Here is a 22502-nt window from a genome sequence, read left to right as displayed (position 1 = left end):
ACATGAAAGGAGACACATCTCTAGAAGTTGACTAAAAAAAAGTAGACAACATTAAGGCCCAATTAGAACATATTTATTGATTAGCGTTATAGGTAATATAAAGAGTTTACATTTATTGGGTGCAAGATACTGTACCAAGAGCGTTACAAGCATTCTTTCACTGAAGCCTTGCAACTACCATGTGAGATAGGTGCTATTATTACCTCCATAATAAACAGCTTCAGAGAAGTTAAGAAACTTTCCACAGAGAAACAGACCTAGAATTTGAACCCAGTTTTATTTATCTGACCTGGAAGCCCCCCACCTCTATGCAATCTTTTAGAATTCACTCATTCTGTGCCTGTGGTCCTTAATATGGAGATGAACGTACAACCCATCCAACATATATTGTGTGGAACTTGTTTGAACCCCAGCTTTTCACACATTTTTAGAATCTATAGTTTCTCTTTTAGCTAACTGTAGTTATACTGTTCTCTTATTCCTACCTGGCTTTTTACTCCTTCCTTTGAAGGCACGGGGAAATAAGAATAATTTTAAAAGGTCATAAAATATTTATTTTAAAAATTTAAAGGCTACTTATTTTTTGAACAAGTAATACTGGTTCAAAATTCAAGAAGTACAAACAGCACATATATTAAAAAGCCTCTGTCCCCCAGACATTCAGTTCCCTTCCTTAGGGGCAACTAATTTTATCAATTTCTTGTATAGCTTTCCACAGATATTTTATGGATATACAAGAAAATTCATATATATTCCTTCATCTATTCTACAAAAATGGTAGCATAATATGCCACTATACATACTGCTCTGCACTTTTCCTTTTTTCTTTTTTTCTTTTTATTGAAGTATAGTTACTTTACAATGTTGTATTAGTTTCTGGTGTAAAGTGATTCAGTTATATATATATATATATATATATATATATATATATTCTTTTTCACATTCTCTTCCATTATAGTTTATTATAAGACATTAAATATAGTTCACTGTGCTATACAGTAGGACCTTGTTGTTTATCTATTTTATATATAGTAGTAGTTTGTATATGCTAATCCCAAACCCCTAATTTCTCTCCCCCAAACTCACTTTCCTTTTTTCATGTGTCAATATACCTTAGAGATCTTTAATCTCAGTCTTTATAGTGATTCTTCACTCATTTTTACACTGCTAGCATTCCACTGTGGCATTCATTACTCTTCTTTTTCGAATTTTTCCTGGCTGTACCTGCTTATTTCTCAATATGAACTTTAGAATAGTAATAGATAATTTAGTGTTACCTTCTCCAATGCCTTTTCTTTCTTCTGACCACAGGGTGAAGACATCTGCTTTTTTGGTTGTTTAGTGAATTTCTTTGGCTTCTCCTTTTTCCCTGATAACAGAAGGTCAATGTTATGAGCATAAGTCCCATATACTTTTCCCATGCACTTGTCACATTCAAACAATAAAACCACTGAAAAATAAAACATTGTTTTTAAAAACTAACAAATTACCTTGGGATAAAAAGTAACTATATGGAGAAATCAAACTAAAACTGCTTTACAGAGGTTCATTTTAATTACTTTTCTTCTTTCTACTTGGTGAAAATCTTTGCGGAAAAAAATGAGGGCAATGAATTCCAAGTGCCAGTGAAATTAAATACAGAAAAATGTTGGGGAAATTATTCATATTTCTTTCTCTGAATCTAATTTGCCAGTGGAGTCACACCTCCTAATTCCAAATTTTTTATATAAAAAATAACTATAACCCAGAAAAACACAATTTGAGAATGGGAGGAGAGAAGAGCTCACAAAAAATCTTTAAAATGTCTTTTGTTCATGCAGGAGGTGGGCTATGAAGGTAGAATATAAATGATCTTGTGAAGAACCAGATCTGGGACAAGGTATATTTGAAACTAAGGCATTCCTGCAGTCAGTATTCTGCTTTACTCTGGCTGACAGTTTAGTGGAGAAAGGAGAGAGGCAAAAAGGAGGGGAAAGAAGTATTTCTCTAAAAACAATGTTTGAAGGTTAAGAATAGCACATTAGAACACTGTTTCCCAAGTATCAATTATTTGTACACCACCTTCACACTTTTTGCTCTATCTTAAAAGGGAAACTTTATCACTACCATAAATGAAAAACCTGTAAAATGTGCTACATAGAAGCTAATTTTGAAGATAACAGAATAAAGACAAAACAACATCAATAATCTGGATAGATTTATTTGCCTGCTGGCAAGCCCTGAGTCCCTGACGTGTCTCTTTGTTAAAGTGGGAGATTTAAGCGTTATAAAATTTCTAGAAGCCATGATAGGGTGGGACATATGATAATGGCAGTGTGAAAAGGCTGGATAATTCCTTCCCTAAAAACAGAACAAAAATATTATAAACAACCATCTGCAGGTACTGGGGAATAGTCAAAGGAAGACAGAAAGTTCAGTGTTTACGTTTGAAAGATGCAAGAGCTAAGAGCTGTGAGTTTGTGACTTTCTTGTCTGAGGGCACTTCCCCACCTCCCCAGTTCAGGGAGGAAAATTACAGCCTTGAGTTCTAGGGAGAAGATGATAAAGTTCGAAGTAACAGAGAAGCTGGAATTTTTTTTTTGGCCGTGCTACGTGGCTTGTGGGACCTTAGTTCCCTGACCAGGGATTGAACCCATGCTCCCTGCAGTGGAAGCACAGAGTCCTAACCATTGGACTACCAGGGAATCCCCAAGAAGCTGGAAATTTAAAGGGGAAAATATGGAAGCAAGAAAGAGACTTGAGGTCTAAAATGTGAGTATAAACTATGCCCAAATTCCTAGCTGTGTGTTAAACTCTGCAGGTATATGGGAGACCCTAGGAAGCCCCGCTAAAAAGGCAAGCAGAAACTAGGGTGGGGTGTTGACCCTTGCAAGACAGAACTGTTCTTTGCGAGATGTGGGAGTTTCTTGTGCCTTTTGACTGAATGATTTCCCCAAACTGCCTTTAGCTTGAGCTTCTGAGAGTCTTATAGTCTTGAGGTATCAGAGGTCAGACTTGGGAACTGGAAAAACAAGTAGGAATCTAGGAGGGAACCCAAAAAGCAAGGAAACCACTCAGCAGGTGAGCCCCCAAATCTGAATATAAATTCTGTCCAAATCCTTGGCTGACCACTAAACTACACAGGCTGGTGTGGCCCCCGGGGGTGGGGTGGGGGCAGGCTAACGCAGTAGCAGTCAGCAGCCAAAAAACCTATGAAAAACACCATCCACTGCATACCAGCCAGGAGACAGATTTTGCAGTTTGGGTCCAGCAGGTTAATTGCTTACTAGAACAAAAATCCCAACACTCCTCAGAAGAACAAAAGAGATTTCAGAGCTGCACAAAGATAATCTACGATGTCCAGTTTTCACTGAAAAGTTATGAGATAAAGAAAGTGAAAAGAAAAGAAACAGTCAGAAAACACCCAGAAAAGAAACAGTAAATAGCAACTGATTCTGCGAGGGCCAGCATGTTGGACTTAGGAGACAATAACTTCAAAGCAACTATTATACATATGTTCAAAGGAAAAATGGTAGTATTGAGTAAGCACATAGAGAATCTCAACAGAGAAACGTAAAGTATAAAAGAACCAGGGGGAAATTCTAGAGCTGAAAGGCACAATAATTGAAATGAAAAAATGTACCAGATGGGTTCAAGAGAAAATGTGAAATGGCAGAAAAATGAATCAGTGAACGTGAAGTTAACAAAAGGTCATAGGTGTACTGGAGCTCCAGAAAACGAGTGAGAGAAAGGGGCAAAAAAAATACTTAAAGAATAAAGATTGTAAGACAACGTTAATTTACAGATCCAAGAAGGTCAACAAATCCCAAGTAAGATAAACTCAAAGAAAGTCACATCTAGGCATATCATAGTTAAGCTTCTAAAAGTTAAAGATAAAAAGAAAATTTGGAAAGCAGCATGATTAAAAGTGCACATTACATACAGAGGGGAACAATTTTATCACAATGACTGACTTCTCATCAGAAACAATGGAGGCCAGAAGACACTGAAATGACATATTTATTTGTTTATTTTTTAACTCTGGCCAATATTATGTTTAATGGTTAAACACTAAAGGCATTATCATTGAATAAAGAACAAGACAAGAATGAAAACTACCACCACTGGAAATTTTAGCCTCTGTAAAAAACAAGAAAAATATTGAGATATATGAGACCAATTTTATCACAATGACTGACTTCTCATCAGAAACAATCAAGGCCAGAAGACATTGAAACAACATATTTAAAGTGCAAAAAGAAAAAAGTGTTATTAACAAAGAATTATATATCAAGAAAACTGTACTTCAAAAACAAAAGCAGGGACTTCCCTGGTGGCGCAGTGGTTAAGAATCTGCCTGCCAGTGCAGGGGACACGGGTTCGAGCCCTGCTCCGAGAAGATCCCACATGCCACGGAGCAACTAGGCCCGTGTGCCACAACTACTGAGCCTGCGCTATAGAGCCCATGAGCCACAACTACTGAGCCCGCGTGCCACAACTACTGAAGCCTGCGTGCCTGGAGCCCGTGCTCTGCAACAAGAGAAGCCACCACAATGAGAAGCCCGCACACTGCAATAAAGAGCAGTCTCCACTCGCCACAACTAGAGAAAGCCCGTGTGCAGCAACGAAGACCCAAAGCAGCCAAAAATAAATAAATAAATAAATAAATAAATTATTTTAAAAAAGCAAGGGGCTTCCCTGGTGGCACAGTGGTTGAGAATCCACCTGCCAATGCAGGGGACATGTGTTCGAGTCCTGGTCCAGGAAGATCCCACATGCCGTGGAGCAACTAAGCCCGTGCGCCACAACTACTGAGCCTGTGCTCTAGAGCCCAGGAGCCACAACTACTGAGCCCACGTGCTGCAACTACTGAAGCCTGCATGCCTAGAGCCCGTGCTCTGCAACAAGAGAAGCCACCACAAGGAGAAGCCCGTGAACCACAAAGAAGAGTAGCCCACACTCACCACAATTACAGAAAGCCCGTGAGCAGCGACAAAGACCCAACACCGCCAAAAATAAATTAATAAATTTTTTTGGATGATGATATGGATTTTCTCCTTTATTTTGTTAATATGGTGAAATGCATTTCCAAATGTAAAACCAAATTTGCATTCCTGATATAAACATTACTTGGTCAATTACTTGATATATTAACCTTTTTTTTTTTACTGGATTTTATTTGTTAATATTTAAAAGTTTTTTATTTTGATGATATGTTTTTTATTCTTCAATTGTTAATATGGTGTATCACACTGATTGATTTCTGTATATTGAAGAATCCTTGCATCCCTGGGATAAATCCCACTTGATCACGGTGTATGATCCTTTTAACGTGTTGTTCATTTCTGCTTGCTAGTATTTTGTTGAGGATTTTTGCATCTATATTCATCAGTAATATTGGTCTGTAATTTTCTTTTTTTGTAGTATCTTTGTCTGGTTTTGGTATCAGGGTAATGGTGGCCTCATAGAACGAGTTTGGGAGTGTTCCTTCCTCTGCAATTGTTTGGAAGAGCTTGAGAAGGATGGGTGTTAACTCTTCTCGAAATGTTTGATAGAATTCACCTGTGAAGCCATCTGGTCCTGGACTTTTGTTTGTTGGAAGATTTTTAATCACAGTTTCAATTTCATTACTTGTGATTGGTCTGTTCGTATTTTCTATTTCTTCCTGATTCAGTCTTGGAAGGTTATACCTTTCGAAGTATTTGTCCATTTCTTCCAGGTTGTCCATTTTATTGGCATAGAGTTGCTTGTAGTAGTCTCTTAGGATGCTTTGTATTTCTGCGGTGTCTGTTGTAACTTCTCCTTTTACATTTCTAATTTTATTGATTTGAGCCCTCTCCCTCTTCTTTTTTTATTTTTTATTTAATTATTCATATTTCATATTCATATAATTTTTGGCTGCTTTGGGTCTTCACTGCATGCGGGTTTTCTCTGGTTGCTGAGAGTGGGGGCTACTCTTCGTTGTGGTGCATAGGCTTCTCATTGCAGTGGCTTCTCTTGTTGCGGAGCACAGGCTCTAGGTGCGTGGGCTTCAGTAGTTGTGGCACACAGGCTTCAGTAGTTGTGGCTTGCGGGCTCTAGAGCGCAGGCTCAGTAGTTTTGGTGCACGGGCTTAGTGCTCTGAGGCATGTGGGATCTTCCCTGACCAGGGCTCGAACCCATGTCCCCTGCATTGGAAGGCAGATTCTTAACCACTGCGCCACCAGGGAAGCCCCTCCCTCTTTTTCTTGATGAGTTTGGCTAAGGGTTTATCAATTTTGTTTATCTTCTCAAAGAACCAGCTTTGAGAAGTTTTATTGATCTTTGCTATTGTTTTCTTTGTTTCTATTTCATTTATTTCTGCTCTGATCTTTATGATTTCTTTCATTCTACTAACTTTGGGTTTTGTTTGTTCTTCTTTCTCTAGTTCCTTTAGGTGTAAGGTTAGATTGTTTATTTGAGATTGTTCTTCTTTCTTGAGGTAGGCTTGTATTGCTATAAACTTCTCTCTTAGAACCGCATCCCATAGGTTTTGGATCATTGTGTTTTCATTGACATTTGTCTCTAGGTATTTTTGATTTCCTCTTTGATTTCTTCAGTGATCTCTTGGTTATTTAGTAATGGATTATTAAGCCTCCATGTGTTTGTATTTTTTACGTTTCTGCGTAATTGATTTCTGATCTCATAGCATTGTGGTCACAAAAGATGCTTGATATAATTACAATTTTCTTAAATTTACTGAGGCTTGATTTGTGACCCAAGATGTGATCTATCCTGGAGAATGTTCCATGTGCACTTGAGAAGAAAGTGTAATCTGCTGTTTTTGGATGGAATGCCCTATAAATATCAATTAAATCTATCTGGTCTATTGTGTCATTTAAAGCTTGTGTTTCCTTAGTAATTTTCTGTTTGGATGATCTGTCCGTTGGTGTAAGTGAGGTGTTAAAGTCCCTCACTATTGTTGTGTTACTGTTGATTTCCTCTTTTATAGCTGTTAGCAGTTACCTTATGTATTGAGGTGCTCCTATGTTGGGACCATATATATTTATAATTGTTATGTCTTCTTCTTGGATTGATCCCTTGATCATTATGTAGTGTCCTTCCTTGTCTCTTGTAACATTCTTTATTTTAAAGTCTATTTCATCTGATATGAGTATTGCTACTCCAGCTTTCTTTTGATTTCCATTTGCATGGAATAACTTTTTCCATCCCCTCACTTTCAGTCTGTATGTGTCCCTAGGTCTGAAGTGGGTCTCTTGTAGACAGCATATATACGGGTCTTGTTTTTGTATCCATTCAGTGGGCCTGTATCTTTTGGTTGGAGCATTTAATCCATTCAGGGTTGAGGTAATTATTGATATGTATGTTCCTATTACCATTTTCTTAATTGTTTTGGGTCTGTTTTTGTAGGTCTTTTTTTTTCTCTTGTGTTTCCCACTTAGAGAAGTTCCTTTAGCATTTGTTGTAGAGCTGGTTTGGTGGTGCTGAATTCTCTTAGCTTTTGCTTGTCTGTAAAGCTTTTGATTTCTCCATCGAATCCGAATGAGATCCTTGCTGGGTAGAGTAATCTTGGTTGTAGGTTCTTCCCTTTCATCACTTTAAATATGTCATGCCTCTCCCTTCTGGCTTGTAGAGTTTCTGCTGAGAAATCAGCTGTTAACCTTATGGGAGTTCCCTTGTATGCTATTTGTCGTATTTCCCTTGTTGTTTTCAATAATTTTTCTTTGTCTTTAATTTTTGCCGATTTGATTACTATGTGTCTTGGCATGTTTATCCTTGGGTTTATCCTGTATGGGACTCTCTGCACTTCCTGCACTTGGGTGGCTATTTCCTTTCCCATGTTCGGGAAGTTTTCGACCATAATCTCTTCAAATATTTTCTCAGGTCCTTTCTCTCTCTCTTCTCCTTCTGGGACCCCTATAATGAGAATGTTGTTGCATTTAATGTTGTCCCAGAGGTCTCTTAGGCTGTTTTCATTTCTTTTCATTCTTTTTTCTTTATTCTGTTCCACAGCAGTGAATTCCACCATTCTGTCTTCCAGGTTACTTATCCGTTCTTCTGCCTCAGTTATTCTGCTATTGATTCCTTCTAGTGTATTTTTCATTTCAGTTATTGTTTTGTTCATCTCTGTTTGTTTGTTCTTTAATTCTTCTAGGTCTTTGTTAAACATTTCTTGCATCTTCTCGATCTTTGCCTCTACTCTTTTTCTGAGGTCCTGGATCATCTTCACTATCATTATTCTGAATTCTTTTTCTGTAAGGTTGCCTGTCTCCACCTCATTTAGTTGTTTTTCTGGGGTTTTATCTTGTTCCTTCATCTGGTACATAGCCTTCTGCCTTTTCATCTTGTCTATCTTTCTGTGAATGTGATTTTTGTTCCACAGGCTGCAGGATTGTAGTTCTTCTTGCTTCTGCTGTCTGCCCTCTCTAAATAAATTTATATTAAAAAAAAGGAACAAAAGCAAGGGACCTCCCTGGTGGCGCCGTGGTTAACACTCCACGCTCCCAATGCAGAGGGCCCCGGTTCGATCCCTGATCAGGGAACTAGATCTCACATACATGCCTCAACTTAGAGTTCACATGCCACAACTAAGGATCCCATGTGCTGCAATTAAGGAGCCAGTGAGCTGCAACTAAGGAGCCCTCGAGACACAACTAAGTAGCCTGCCTGCTGCAACTAAGAGCCAGTACAACCAAATAAATGTTAAAAAAAAAACACCACAAAAGTAAAATAAAGACATTTTCAGATGAATAAAAATAAGAGAATTCACTAGTATACCACACTACAGGAAATAATGAAAGAAGTCCTTCAGAATGAAAGAAAATAACATCAGATGTAACAAAGATAGAGACAAATGATAAATATAAAAGACTAATTGTATATATTTTCTTTTATTCTTCTCTAAATGACATATAACTGTGTAAAGCAAAAATATACATTTATATATATATAAATGTATGATATGTATATCATATGATATATGATATTTATATACACATATATATATGACAACAATAGCACAAAGAAGGGGAAGAAAATGGAGCTATATATTATTTTAAGGTTCTTCTATTTTACCTGGAATAATTCATATTACCTTTAAGTAGATTGTGATAGGTTAAAGAGGCATGTTGTAATCTTTAGAACAAATGCAAAGAATATAACTGAAAAGCAAATAAAATAATTTAAATAATACCCTGAAATTATTTTCTTAGCACAAAAAAAGCAGGAAAGGCAAAACAGAGAAGCAAAACATCTGAGAAAATTAGAAAATGAATAGCAAAATGGCAGACCTGATACAACCATATCAATAAACACATTAAATATAAATAGAATAAATGTTTCAGTCAAAATGCAGAGATTGGGCTTCCCTGGTGGCACAGTGGTTAAGAATCTGCCTGCCAATGCAGGGGACACAGGTTCGAGCCCTGGTCCGGGAAGACCCCACATGCTGCAGAGCAAATAAGCCCATGTTCCACAACTACTGAGCCTGTGCTCTAGAGCCCACGAGCCACAACAATTGAAGTCCACGTACCTAGATCCTGTGCTCCGCAACAAGAGAAGCCACTGCAATGAGAAGCCTGCGCACCACAACGAAGAGTAGCCCCCACTCACCACAACTAGAGAAAGCCCGCACGCAGCAACGAAGACCCAACACAGCCAAAAATTTTAAAAAAAAGCAGAGATTGTCAAACTAGATAAACAAGCAATTACCAACAATATGCTATCTACAAGATACACAATTTAAATTAAATTTTATTTATTCATTTATTTTTGGCTGTGTTGGGTCTTTGTTGCTGTGTGTGGGCTTTCTCTAGTTGTGGCGGGCAGGGGCTACTCTTCGTTGTGGTGCGTGGTCTTCTCATGGCGGTGGCTTCTCTTGTTGCGGAGCATGGGCTCTAGGTGCACAGGCTTCAGTCGTTGTGGCACGCGGGCTTCAGTAGTTGTGGCACGCGGCCTTCAGTAGTTGTGGCTCGCAGGCTCAGTAGTTGTGGCTCGCGGGCTCTAGAGCGCAGGCTCAGTAGTTGTGGCACATGGGCTTAGGTGCTCCACAGCATGTGGGATATTCCCAGACCAGGGCTTGAACCTGTGTCCCCTGCATTGGTAGGCGGATTCTTAACCACTGCGCCACCAGGGAAGTCCCCACACTTTAAATTTAAAAACACGAAGAAGTTGAAAATATAAGGATAGAAAAAAGATATGTTATCCAACTGGTAAACAAAAAAAATCTAGAGTGATTATGTTAATATTAAACAAAACAGACTTTCAGACAAGCAGTTTTACTATAGACAAGGAGGGGGTAGATCATGAGAAAAGAGTCAATACACTATAAATGTACATGTGCCTAATTACAAAGCTCTAACACATACACAAAGCAAAACTGACAGACTTGAAAGGAAAAATACATAAATTAACAAGCATAGCTTGAGATTTCAATACTACTCTCTTAGTAATTGATAGAACAAGTAGTCAGAATATGATTAGAGAAGACTTGTACCAGAAAATCAAACCAACTTGACCCTACCTTTAAAGACTACTCCACCTATAACAGCAGAATTCACATTCTTTTCATGCACATCTGGAACACGTGTCAATAAAATTTAGAAGATGAAACCACAGAGTACATTTTCTGACCATGATGGAATTAAATTAGAAACCTACAACTGAGAAGTATCCAGAAAAATCTGAAAATATTTGGAAATTAAACACATTACTAAACAACACATGGGTCAAAGACAAAATCATAAGGGAAATTAGAAAATATTTTGTATTGAATATAAATGAAAAAAAGATATATCAAGTCTATGAATACTTAAAAGCAGTGCTTAGAGTGAATCTTATAGCTTTAAATGCTTATACTAGAAAAGAAGTAAAAAAACAATGATTTTGGGCTTCCCTGGTGGCGCAGTGGTTGAGAGTCCACCTGCCGATGCAGGGGACACAGATTTGTGCCCCGGTCCGGGAAGATCCCACATGCCGCGGAGTGGCTAGGCCCGTGAGCCATGGCCACTGAGCCTGCTCGTCTGGAGCCTGTGCTCCGCAACGGGAGAGGCCACAACAGTGAGAGGCCTGCGTACCGCAAAAAAAAAACCCAACAAAATCCAATGATTTAAGTTTCCACTTTTAGAACCTAAAAAAAAGAGGAAATTAAGTCCAAAGTAATTACAAGGAAGGAAATAGTAAATATAAGAGGGAAAATCAATGAAATATAAAATAGGCAAACTACAGAGAAAGTCAATGAAATCAAAAGCTGGTTCCTTGAAAAGATCAACAAAACTAATAAACCTCTAGCTAAACTGACCAAGAAAAAAAGAGATAAGACACAAATTATCAATATCAGGAATGAAAGAGGGACATCACTAGAGATCCTTCAGACAGAAAAGGGTAATAAGAAAATACCATGAGCAACTTTATGCCAATAAATGTGACAACTTGGATAAAATGGACACATTCCTTGAAAGAAATTATCAAAACATTCAAGAAGAAATAGAAAACCTGAATAGCACTATATTAATTAAAGACCTTAACTGATAATTAAAAAGCTTCCTATAAAGAAAACTCCAGGCCCAAATGACTTTACTGCTGAATTTCACCATACTTTTAAGGGACAAAGAATACAAATACTACACAAATTCTTTCAGAAAAGAGAAGTGAACATTTTCCAACTCATTTTATGAGGTATTAACCTGATAACAAACTTGAAGAAGACATCACAAAAAAACTACAGACAAATATCCCTCATGAACACAAACAAAACATCTTTAACAAAATACAAGCAAGTCCAATACACTAACATATAAAGAGAAAAAACACCTCACGACCAAGTGAAGCTTACCTCGGAAGACTGATGTAACACTTGAAAAATCAATGTAATTCATCATATTGATATAATGATGGAGAAAGACTATATTATCATCTCAGTAGATGGAGAAAAAGCATTTGACAAAATTCAACACCCATTCATGTGGCAAACTAGAAACAGAAAGGAACCTCCTCAACCTAAGAAAGGGCGTTTATGAGAAGCCAACAACTAACGTTACATACTTAATGGTTAAAGATAGAGGGGACCTCCCTGGAGTCCCAGTGGCTAAGACTTCGCCTTCCAGTGCAGGGGGTGTGGGTTTGATCCCTGGTCGAGGAGCTAAGATCCCACAAGCCTCACAGCCAAAAAAACCAAAACATAAAACAGAAGCAATACTGTAACAAATTCAATAAAGACTTTAAAAATGGTCCACATCAAAAAAAAATCTTTAGAAATATAAAGACTGAATGCTTTCCCCCTAAGATAGGGAACAAGGCAAGTATGTCTGTTCTCACCACTTCTATTCAACATCAGGTCCTAACCAACACAAAAAGGCAAGACAAAGAGATAAAAGGCATACATACTGAAAGCAATCTAATAAGCAAAGAAAAATTAAGTCAATTTAGCAAGGTCATAGGATACAAAGTCAATACACAAAGACCAGCTGTATTTCAATATTACCATCAATGAACAATTGGAAACTTTAAAAAACCTACTTCCATTTATAAAAGCATAAGAAAATACTTAGGAACAAATTTAACAAAAGATGTTACAACGTTTGCATAATGAAACTACAAAACATGATTGAGAAACATTAAAGAAGACTTAAATAAATGGAGAGACAGTCCGTGTTCATGGATTGGAAGACTTACCATTGGGAAAAAAAAGAGCAACATACAGCTTCAACACAATTCCAATACCAAAATAAACTAAGACAAGAGAACAGTTTTGGAGGACTCACACCACTGATTTCAAGAGTCACTAAAAACTACAAAAATTAAGACAGTGTGACATTGATATACTGATGTAAAGACAGAAGAATCAATGGAAGAGAACAAAGTTCAGAAGTAGATCCATATGTAATGGTCAACTGATTCTTTAACAAAGTTGCTAAAGTAATCCAATGGGGAAAGAACAGTCCTTTCAACAAATAGTACTAGGACAACTGGCTATGCCTATGGAAAAAAAAAGGAATCTTGACTCTTACCTCATACCACACACAAAAATTAACCTGGAAGGTACTGTATACTTAAATATAAGAGCTAAAGTCATAGAACCTCTAAAAGAAAACATAGAAAATCTTTGTGACTTTGGGGTAGCCAAAGATTTCTTAGCTAATAAAGCCTGAAACATAAAAGGAAAGCTAAAAAATTATAGTTCACAAAATTAAAAACTTGTTTTCAAAAGACAATGTTAATAAAAGTAAAAGGCAAGTCATAGACTAGGGAAAAATACCTGCAAAACATATGGACTTGTATCCACAAATATATAAAGAACTCTTACAATTCAATAAGGCAAACAATTCAATTAAAAAAGATTTAAGGCAAAAGATTTAAACAGACATTTCACAAAAAAGACATATAAATGACCAAGAAGCACATGAAAAGATGCGAAGAATTACACACGCACTAGAATGCCTAATATTAAAAAAAAACACAATAATACCAAGTATTGGTACAAATGTGTAGCGACTGGAACTCTCATACATTGCTGGTGGGATGCAAAATGGTACAGTCACTTTGCAAAACAGTTTGGCAGTTTCTTATAAAGTTAAACATACACTGAGCTTGTGACCCAGCAATTCCACTTGTAGGTATCTACCCAAGAGAAATGAAAACATATGTCCACACAAACTTTTACGCAAATGTTCACAGCAGCATTATTCGTAACAGCCAAGAACTGAAAAGAACCCAAATGTCCATGAAATGGTGGATGGATGAACAGATTATGGTATATTTCTACAATGGAACACTACTCTGCAATACAAAGGAACAAACTACTGATACACACAACAAATGGATGAATCTCAAAAACATCATACTAAGTGAAAGAAGCCAGACACAAAAGGCTATTCATGATTCCATTTATATGAGATCTTAGAAAAGGTAAACCACAGTGACAAAAAGCAGATTATTGGTTGCCTGGGATTGGGAGTGGGGAAAGGGAACTGAGTGTAAAGGGTTAGAAGGAAGCTTTCTGGAGTGATATTCTAGGTCTTGATTTTGGTGGTAGTTATACAACTGTGCTTAAAGTCGTCAGTGTGTACACTTAAAAATGAATGAATTTTATTACATGTAAACTATACCTCAATCAACTGTGAAACACACACACACACACAAAACATAGTAGCATTTTCTCCTTCACTAATTAGTATTGAAAAATAATTGATAAATGACTAGTTTTTTCATTAGGGGAATTCAACATGTAAAGAAAAATTATATAAAACTTAGAAATAAGACAAAGGGAAGACTGCATGTCCTTTAAGTGATATACTGGAGGACTGCTTACTTAATCCTCTAAGAGAACGTCCTTATGTTTGACTTTCCTGTCTACTATTGATTGAAGGCCCAGATACTGTGAATTTTCATGTTACCTTACAAATTTTTCTAACAGAAATGCAAATGATTTCTGTCCAATAGAAAAGATAACCCCAGGACTTCCCTGTTGGTCCAGTGGTTAAGACTCCGTGCTTCCACTGCAGGGGGCACGGGTTTGATCCCTGGTTGGGGAAACAAGATCCCACATGCCATGTGTCGGGGCCAAAAAAAGGAAAAAAGGAAAACAAAGATAACCCCGGTGGTTATGGGTTTATTGCCTTATATGACATTAATCAGTGTTGTATCTAATTTGCAATCTTTTTTTAACATTCTTTTTTCAAATGCCTACAAATACCTGAGCCTTCAAATGCTTAACCCTAACCCTAACTTTCCCTGCTATTTCTCTCACTAATGGGTTGAAAAATTTTGACACAAGTTCATTCTATAGGTGTATAAAGTTATGGTTTTAACTTAAAAAAATCATACTTTGATGACTATTATTTAATGCTTCATTTGAGTGTCACTTCAAATCATCTCAGGTACAATGAGATAGTCACACATTTTGAGAAACCCATTAGGTTACACCTGAAATGAAAACTTGGAGGGTTATTTCTTAGTATACAGCACTTTAAAAAAAAAATAACTTTATGAGTATTCTGTGTTAGTGTCAGGGTTAGGGAATCTTGATGAAGCCTCTATTATTTATTTTTTCCATGTTGTAACCTACCATGTAGACTTATAAAGCCAATTCTTCATCCCTTGCATTAAATCCTTTGGAATATACCCTCCTCATAAAAGTGAGACTTGATTTTTTTTTTTTTTTTTTTTTTTTTATTTTTTGCGGTACTCAGGCCTCTCACTGCTGTGGCCTCTCCCGCCGTGGAGCACAGGCTCAGGACACGCAGGCCCAGCGGCCATGGCTCACGGGCCCAACCGCTCCGCGGCATGTGGGATCCTCCCGGACCGGGGCACGAACCCGCGTCCCCTGCATCGGCAGGCGGACTCCCAACCACTGCGCCACCAGGGAAGTCCCAGAGACTTGATTTTTAACTTAGAAATCCATACTTTGTTTCTTGGATACTTCTTCTTCATCTCCAACTTCATCTTCAGTGACCTCGGACCCAGTGGTATATTCTTCTTCTTCTGAAAATAATGACTGCTGTTTCTGAATTGAAAAAAACAAATACATTGTATTAAAACTGTATATTATCACATCACCAATGAATTCTTTCAAACACACTCATCTAAATTTATTTTGGATGAATGAGCCAAACAAGAACTGATAAAATGACCACTGTCTAGCACAACTTTCAGGAAATGGATGTAAGAATTTCTACATTTAGGACAAGATAGCATTACATTAAATATTTTAAAAATTTATTTCCTTCACAGATTCTAGCAGAGTGATGGGCACATTATAAGTACTCAGTATTTGTTGAACTGCACTTCTATCACTCAATTGAAAGTATTTTCCTTGATATTAAGATTAAATTATGGACTTCCCAGGTGGTCCAGTGGTAAAGAATACGCCTTCCAATGCAGGGGATGCGGGTTCGATTCCTGGTCAGGGAACTAAGATCCCACATGCCGTGGGGCAACTAAGCCCACATGACACAACTACTGAACTCGTGTGCCTTAACTAGAGAGCCTGCGTGCCGCAAACCAGAGACCACACTCTCTGGAACCCATGCGCCACAACTACAGAGCCCACGCACCCTGGAGCCTGTGTGCCACAACTAGAAAAGAGAAAAAAAAAAACCCACATGCCACAACTAGAGAAGCGTGCACAGCACAACGAAAAATCCCCTCATGACTCAACGAAGATCCCGCGTGCTGCAACTAAGACCTGATGCAGCCAAAAATAAATAAATAAAACTAAAAAAAAGATTAAACTAAAATACAATAATTGCCAATATGAATGTAGTCTCATAAACAAGTAAATGTGCACATTCTCTGGGTGAATGTGGTGCTGGATCATCTGAACGTATCGTCATCAGTTTCCTCCATCTATCTACCCTACTGTCTGTTATCACTGATACAAATTTCTATTCCATTCTTGTGAATACTGGTGGCAGATGGCATAGTAATGGCAAATAGGTAAAAAACAAAAAAAAAATCAATAAATCAATCAAACAACCAAATAATTGGAACTTAATTGATATGTTGTTTTGTTCAATGTTCTAAATGTGACTTAAAAGTGACTTTAAAAAAGTCATTTAAGAAAACTTATGGGGCTTCCCTGGTGGCGCAGTGGTTGAGAGTCCACCTGCTGATGCAGGGGACACGGGTTCGTGCCCCGGTCCGGGAAGATCCCACATGCCGCGGAATGGCTGGGCCCGTGAGCCATGGCTGCTGAGCCTGCGCGTCCGGAGCCTGTGCTCCGCAACGGGAGAGGCCACAACAGTGAGAGGCCCGCATACGGCAAAAAAAGAAAACTTATGGATTTTGCAGCTAGATAATGGAGTATGTGTCTGTTTTAAACATGACTTTTTAAGAAGTGCGAAATTACAGAAGCTGAAAAGGATGATATACATTTAACTAAAATCTATAAAATTAGATACTCATGAGATTCTATTAAACTGAACTTTGATTTAGGAAGAAAGAGATTCATGAAAGTGAAATATAGTTGCTCACTTACCAGCTGCAGTGTCCAGTTTTTCAGTGATAAGAACTATAAAAAAGACAAAGGAATAAGAGATTCATATATCTGCATCTACCCAGATTGCAGCTCCTTATTTTCATATGGATATTGTAGAAGAGTTGGAAAAAGTTAAAAAAGTTCATTCCCTTCTAGGTTGAAACATAATTTTAAACTCATCTAAAAATGATATAGTACAATCTTTTGTATTCCCTGCCCAGAAAAAATGTGTATGTCTACAAAAAAGAAAAAAAAAAAATCAACATTTCCTAGGGTCATTTCCAAAGGACAAGTAAATCACATATAGAGATAATATAATTTTATATTGTGAATTATTTCAATCACTTTTTAATGTTTATATTCTATTATAAATTAAGGAACCAGACTATATACGGATATTCAAGAAATCTAATTTGCTATTTTGTAAATAACTTATAAATAAATGTTAGTTATTAAACACAGCCATCTAAAGTTTATAATGCATTTTACATGGAATATTTCATTTTCTCAAGTAAATGCTACTTCAACTAACACAGACAGGAAGTTCACAGGCAAACAGAGACTCCCTGGCTGTTAGTAACAGGAATCAAAGGAATCAAAGCTTTCCAGTCACCTTGAAAATATCTCAGTTTTGAAACCCTGGAAAAACTAAATGCATTACTGAATACAATTAACAAAAAGAATTTCATACCAAAAAATGTTTACAGGACTAGGAGGGGATAAAATATCCCATTCATACTATCTTCATTTCTCAAATCATTATTTGTCCATAATAAACCCTGAAGACTATATTTTCCCCCAAATTTAAGTTGATTAATTATTAATTCTTTGAGTGCAAGGAATGCATCATCCTTATAGTCCTGTTAACTCAGCATAATACCTTGTTATGAGAGTTAATGCATATTAATGGAAAATTTCAGTATTAATTTAAACAGATCAAATTTCTGTCAAAAATTAAATATTATCAATTGTTTTTATAAATAAAGAATAAATGAAGCAAGATACTTACAGCATTGAGCTCCCCACTCTTGGGGCCCCATGGTGTATTTGGCTCCAGTAAAACATCACAGTCTAGACCCTTTTCATCACAAGGACCACCAAAATCACTTGAAAGGAAAAGACATTTTATGGAGAAGTGTTCAATTTAAGATTTATTTTTTGGCCTTGCTGCGCAGCATGCAGGATCTTAGTTGCCCAACCAGGGATCAAACCTGGGCCCTGCCAGTGAAAGTTGCCGAGTCCTAACCACTGGACCGCCAGGGAATTCCCCAATTTCTTAAGAATTTAAATGCAAACAATATCTTTTCTTATTGCAAATGTTTTATAAATTGCTCTTTAGAAATACAGTTCTTGAGTATAAAGGTATGCCACTTCAACATTTACATTTCTTAATGCATCTAGTGACTCCCCCAGCATAAGTCACTCCATATGGGGGGAGCACCACTATACTCCAAGCATTGTAACTGCCAGGTGGTGAAACAGGCTGCTATGGTGGATATTGCTTTGAGGACAGCTTTTATTAGAGAGTCCTCCTACCCCCAACCTGACAGCCTGTTGCAACTGTAAAATGATGGAAGTGACTTCATTAATTACTGAATCCAAGGAGTTCAAATTTATGCAAAGATAACCTCAACCATCAATTTTTTTTTCTAGTTCCATCAATTAGCTAAGATGGGCTTAAGTAACTTGAAAAACATTTTTTAAATCCTCTAAAATTGGAGTGTGGGCCCCACCCTTTGAATCACCAGGAACTCCTATTATTAGTTTTTCTTCCCCTTGGACTTCCAGTATTTAGAGGTTTTTTTCCTACCAAATAAACATCTGCTTGCTCTTATTGTAAGCTAACATATAATTTCAGCTAGGCTTTCTGAAATAACGAAAACGACTGCCATTATTGATTTGGGGAGGTACTGGGGGGTAGAGGATTCCAGGATGCGAACCATTGAATAAAGCCGCAGTACACCATTTCCCCCACCTCACCTGACTGTATCTTTAGCAAAAGGCACAAGAATGATATCTTTGTGTTTCTGCAGATCATCCAGTATTCTGGCAGTTGGGCAGGACAGCAAATCTTCACCTTCACCTTGATCACGAAGAACAACCATGTGGTCCTTCACTTTACAACCCTGTCACGTAAAAGACTAAATTTGAGAGGTTGGTTCATTATAGAAACATTCCTTTAAAGACGACTGTATGTTTCTGTTCTTCTTTGCCCCATCGTACCATCCTACTAACACTTTTACACCTTTCTCAGTATCTCAAAAAATAATACTCATACAGAAAAGAGCATGAAACATAAATGTATACCTTAACAAATATCCATGTAACACTATCCACACTAAAAAACAGAATATTGCCAATACTCCAGGATTCCTCTTGGGCCCATTCCCAACCATAATTGCCTCCATCCTTCCCAAAGGATAACCTCTACCTCGACTTTTATGGTTCTCACTTTCTTGCTTATACCTTTTACCACTTAAGGATGTATTCCTAAACACTACAGTTTAGTTTGTCTCATTTGTATTTTTTTTTGAAATAAATTTATTTATTTATTGGCTGCATTGGGTCTTTGCTGCTGCACACGGGCTTTCTCTAGTTGTGGCGAACGGGGGCTACTCTTCGTTGTGGTGCGCAGGCTTCTCATTGCAGTGGCTTCTCTTGTTGCAGAGCACAGGATCTATGTGCACGGGCTTCAATAGTTGTGCACATGGGCTCAGTAGTTGTGGCTCGTGGGCTTTAGTGCTCAGGCTCAGTAGTTGTGGCCCATGGGCTTAGTTGCTCTGCGGCATGTGGGATCTTCCCGGATCAGGGCTCAAACCCATGTCCCCTGAATTGGCAGGCGGATTCTTAACCACTGCGCCACCAGGGAAGTCCCATCTCATTTGTTTTAATACTATGTTTTTGTGATTCAACCATGTTACTACATGTAACTAACATTTGCTTTAATGCCATTGTATGAATAATCACAATTTGCTTATCTATTCTACAGCTGGTGGATGGGTTATTTCCAGTTTGGAACTAGTCCAAGTAGTAGTATTATGAACATTCCTTAACATGTTTCCTGATGCACAAGTGCTCATGTATACCAAATTAAATTACTATCAGCAGTGTATGAGAGTTCTCATTATTCTATGTTCTTGATAACACTTGGTGAGACATTTTAATTGTAGTCATTCTGGTGAGCATGTAGTGGTATCTGTGGTTTTAATTTGCATTTCCCCAATTAAAAATGAGGTTGAGCTCCTTTTCATGTTTACTGAACAACAAGGAACTTTCTGGTGTGAAGTTCCTATTGTCGTTTTCTTATTAATTTGTAAAAGTCAAAAAAATCTTAATATGAACCTTTTATGGATATGTGTTGCTAATATCTGGTCCCACTTGTGAGTTTGTCTCCTCAGTTTCAGTTTATTTAATGTAGTTAATGTACTTGAATTTAAAATTTCTCCCTTTATGGTATTATCTTTTAATAGCTTTATAAGTTTTTTATTCTTTTCTGGCCACCCTGCACGGCTTGCGGGATCTTAGCTCCCTGACTAGGGATTGAACCCGCTCCCTCGGCAGTAAGAGCATGAAGTCCTAACCACTGGACTGCCAGGGAATTCCCAGCTTTATTAGCTTTTGTTTCACATATAGGTTTTTTGGGGGGAATAGTTTGGGCTATTTTTTCCCCATTTTGATATCCCAATGTCCCGGTACCTCTTATTGGAAAGTCTATCCTTTGCCCACTGGTCTGTAACGTCACCTCTGTCACAGTAGCTAAGTAGCTTTGAGTACAAAGTACTCCAAGTATCTAAGTAGCTTTGAGTACAGACATTCCTTGGTATCTGTGGGGGATTGGTTCTAGGAGTCCCCGTATATACCAAAATCCACAGATTCAACTAACCGCAAATTATGTGGTACTGTACGTCTTTATTTTTTTTAATTCATGTATAAGTGGACCTACACAGTTCAAACCAGTGTTGTTCAAGGGTTAAATGTACTTCATTCTCTGCTACTGGTCCATCTGTTTAATCTTTGTCAGTATCACTCTGTCTTAATTACCTAAGACTTAAAATAAATTTTGATACTGAGCAGAGAAAGTACTTCTACCTTTGTGTTCTCTGAGAGTATCTTAGCTATTCTTGGCCCTTTGTATTTCCATAAATATTTCAGGATCAGCTTAGAAAAGTTCCTGATAAAAACCTGTTAGGATTTTTACTGAGATCGCATGGATCTATATAGGTCAGTTTGGTGAACATTTATATCTTTACAATATTGAGTCTGAATCCATGAACATGGTATAAAAATCCATTTTTTAGTTTCATTTTCTCTGAATAATGTTTTATGTTTTCTATATAGAGTTCTTATGTTTTATTTTATTAGATTTATTCCTAGGTACTTATTTTTGAGGCTACTGTAAGTGGTTTCTTTTTATAAATTTCATTTTCTAATCTCATTGGTTTATAGAAATACAATTGATTTTTGTAAATGATTTTTAATAGATCAATCTTAAATTCTTACTAATTCTAATGATTTGTCTATAGATTCTTCAGGGTTTTCTACATTCACAATTATCGTCTGCAAATTATGAGAGCTCCATTCAATCTCTATAACCTTTTAATATTTCTTTTTCTTGTGTTAATATACTGTTCAGGACCTCCAGATCAATTTGAATAGAAGTATGTTGACAATGAGCATCCTTATCATGCTCCCAATTTCAAAGGAAAATTTTTCTACATTTCACTATCAAGTGTAATATTTGCTGTAAGTCTTATATTATGTATCCTTTATTAGATTACATCATGTCCCTTTTATTTCCATTAGTAAGAATTTTAATTTTTGTTTCTGCTTTTTTATCATTCCACTCATTCCCTTCACACACATTAATTCAGAAGTTATACACCCTTCTATGCTTTTAGTGGTTACCCTAGAACTTATAACATGTATCCTCGACTTATCAAAGTCTAATTTAATACACTCCCTAATGCAAGACCTTTTAAACTCCATTTCATCACTCTCCCAACTTATAGGCTATTATTATGGGTTTTAATATTATACACTAAAATGTATAGTATATATCAATTATTTTAAAATTGTCTATATGATTAATGTAATTATACATTTATTAAAAACACACACATAAAGCATTACCACTATTGTTTTACCATTATTGCTTCATACAGCCAATGTTCATTTAGATTTACCAATATATTAATTTCTTTCTTTGGTCTTCATTCCTTCCTGTATCTTGAGAACATCCATTAGTATTTCCTTTTTTTTAAAAAAAAAATTTTTATTTATTTATTTTTATTTATTTGGCTGTACCAGGTCTTAGCTGCATCACGTGGGATCTTTGTTGCAGCATGTGGGATATCTTTAGTTGTGACACGTGGGCCCTTAGTTGCGGTATGTGGGATCTAGTTCCCTGACCAAGGATCGAACCCAGGCCCCCTGCATTGGGAGCGTGTAGTCTTAACCACTGGACCTCCAGGGAAGTCCCAGTATTTCCTTTTTAAAGCAGTTTGCTAGCTGCAAATTCTTTCAATTTTTCTTTGCCTAAAAAATCTTTATTTTGCTTTCATTCTCAAAG

At 37.0% G+C, this 22502-nt stretch overlaps 1 protein-coding gene across 6 annotated transcripts in view; it reads right to left on the bottom strand.

Moving 5' to 3' along the window:
* The window catches only part of KIAA1841 (KIAA1841 ortholog), a 72365-nt gene that overhangs the window by 10709 nt on the left and 39154 nt on the right, over positions 1-22502 (bottom strand). For 5 of the 6 annotated variants that reach the window (XR_004352989.1, XR_004352988.1, XM_032653583.1 and 2 more), the window contains 6 exons: positions 18914-19059; positions 17943-18039; positions 16934-16966; positions 15361-15460; positions 1278-1369; positions 3-31 (listed from right to left, as the gene is read on the bottom strand). Coding sequence is in view for 3 of the 6 variants with exons in the window: in XM_032653583.1 (XP_032509474.1) it covers positions 3-31; positions 1278-1369; positions 15361-15460; positions 16934-16966; positions 17943-18039; positions 18914-19059 (497 nt within the window). In the remaining 3 variants the exon portion in view is untranslated. The remainder of the gene's footprint in view (positions 1-2; positions 32-1277; positions 1370-15360; positions 15461-16933; positions 16967-17942; positions 18040-18913; positions 19060-22502) is intronic. The other variant, XR_004352990.1, reaches the window with a different exon arrangement.

Source organism: Phocoena sinus, chromosome 13 (genome assembly GCF_008692025.1).
Source record: "Phocoena sinus isolate mPhoSin1 chromosome 13, mPhoSin1.pri, whole genome shotgun sequence".
In the NCBI taxonomy this organism is placed as follows: Eukaryota; Metazoa; Chordata; class Mammalia; order Artiodactyla; family Phocoenidae; genus Phocoena; species Phocoena sinus.
This window is presented reverse-complemented; position numbering and strand designations above follow the sequence as displayed.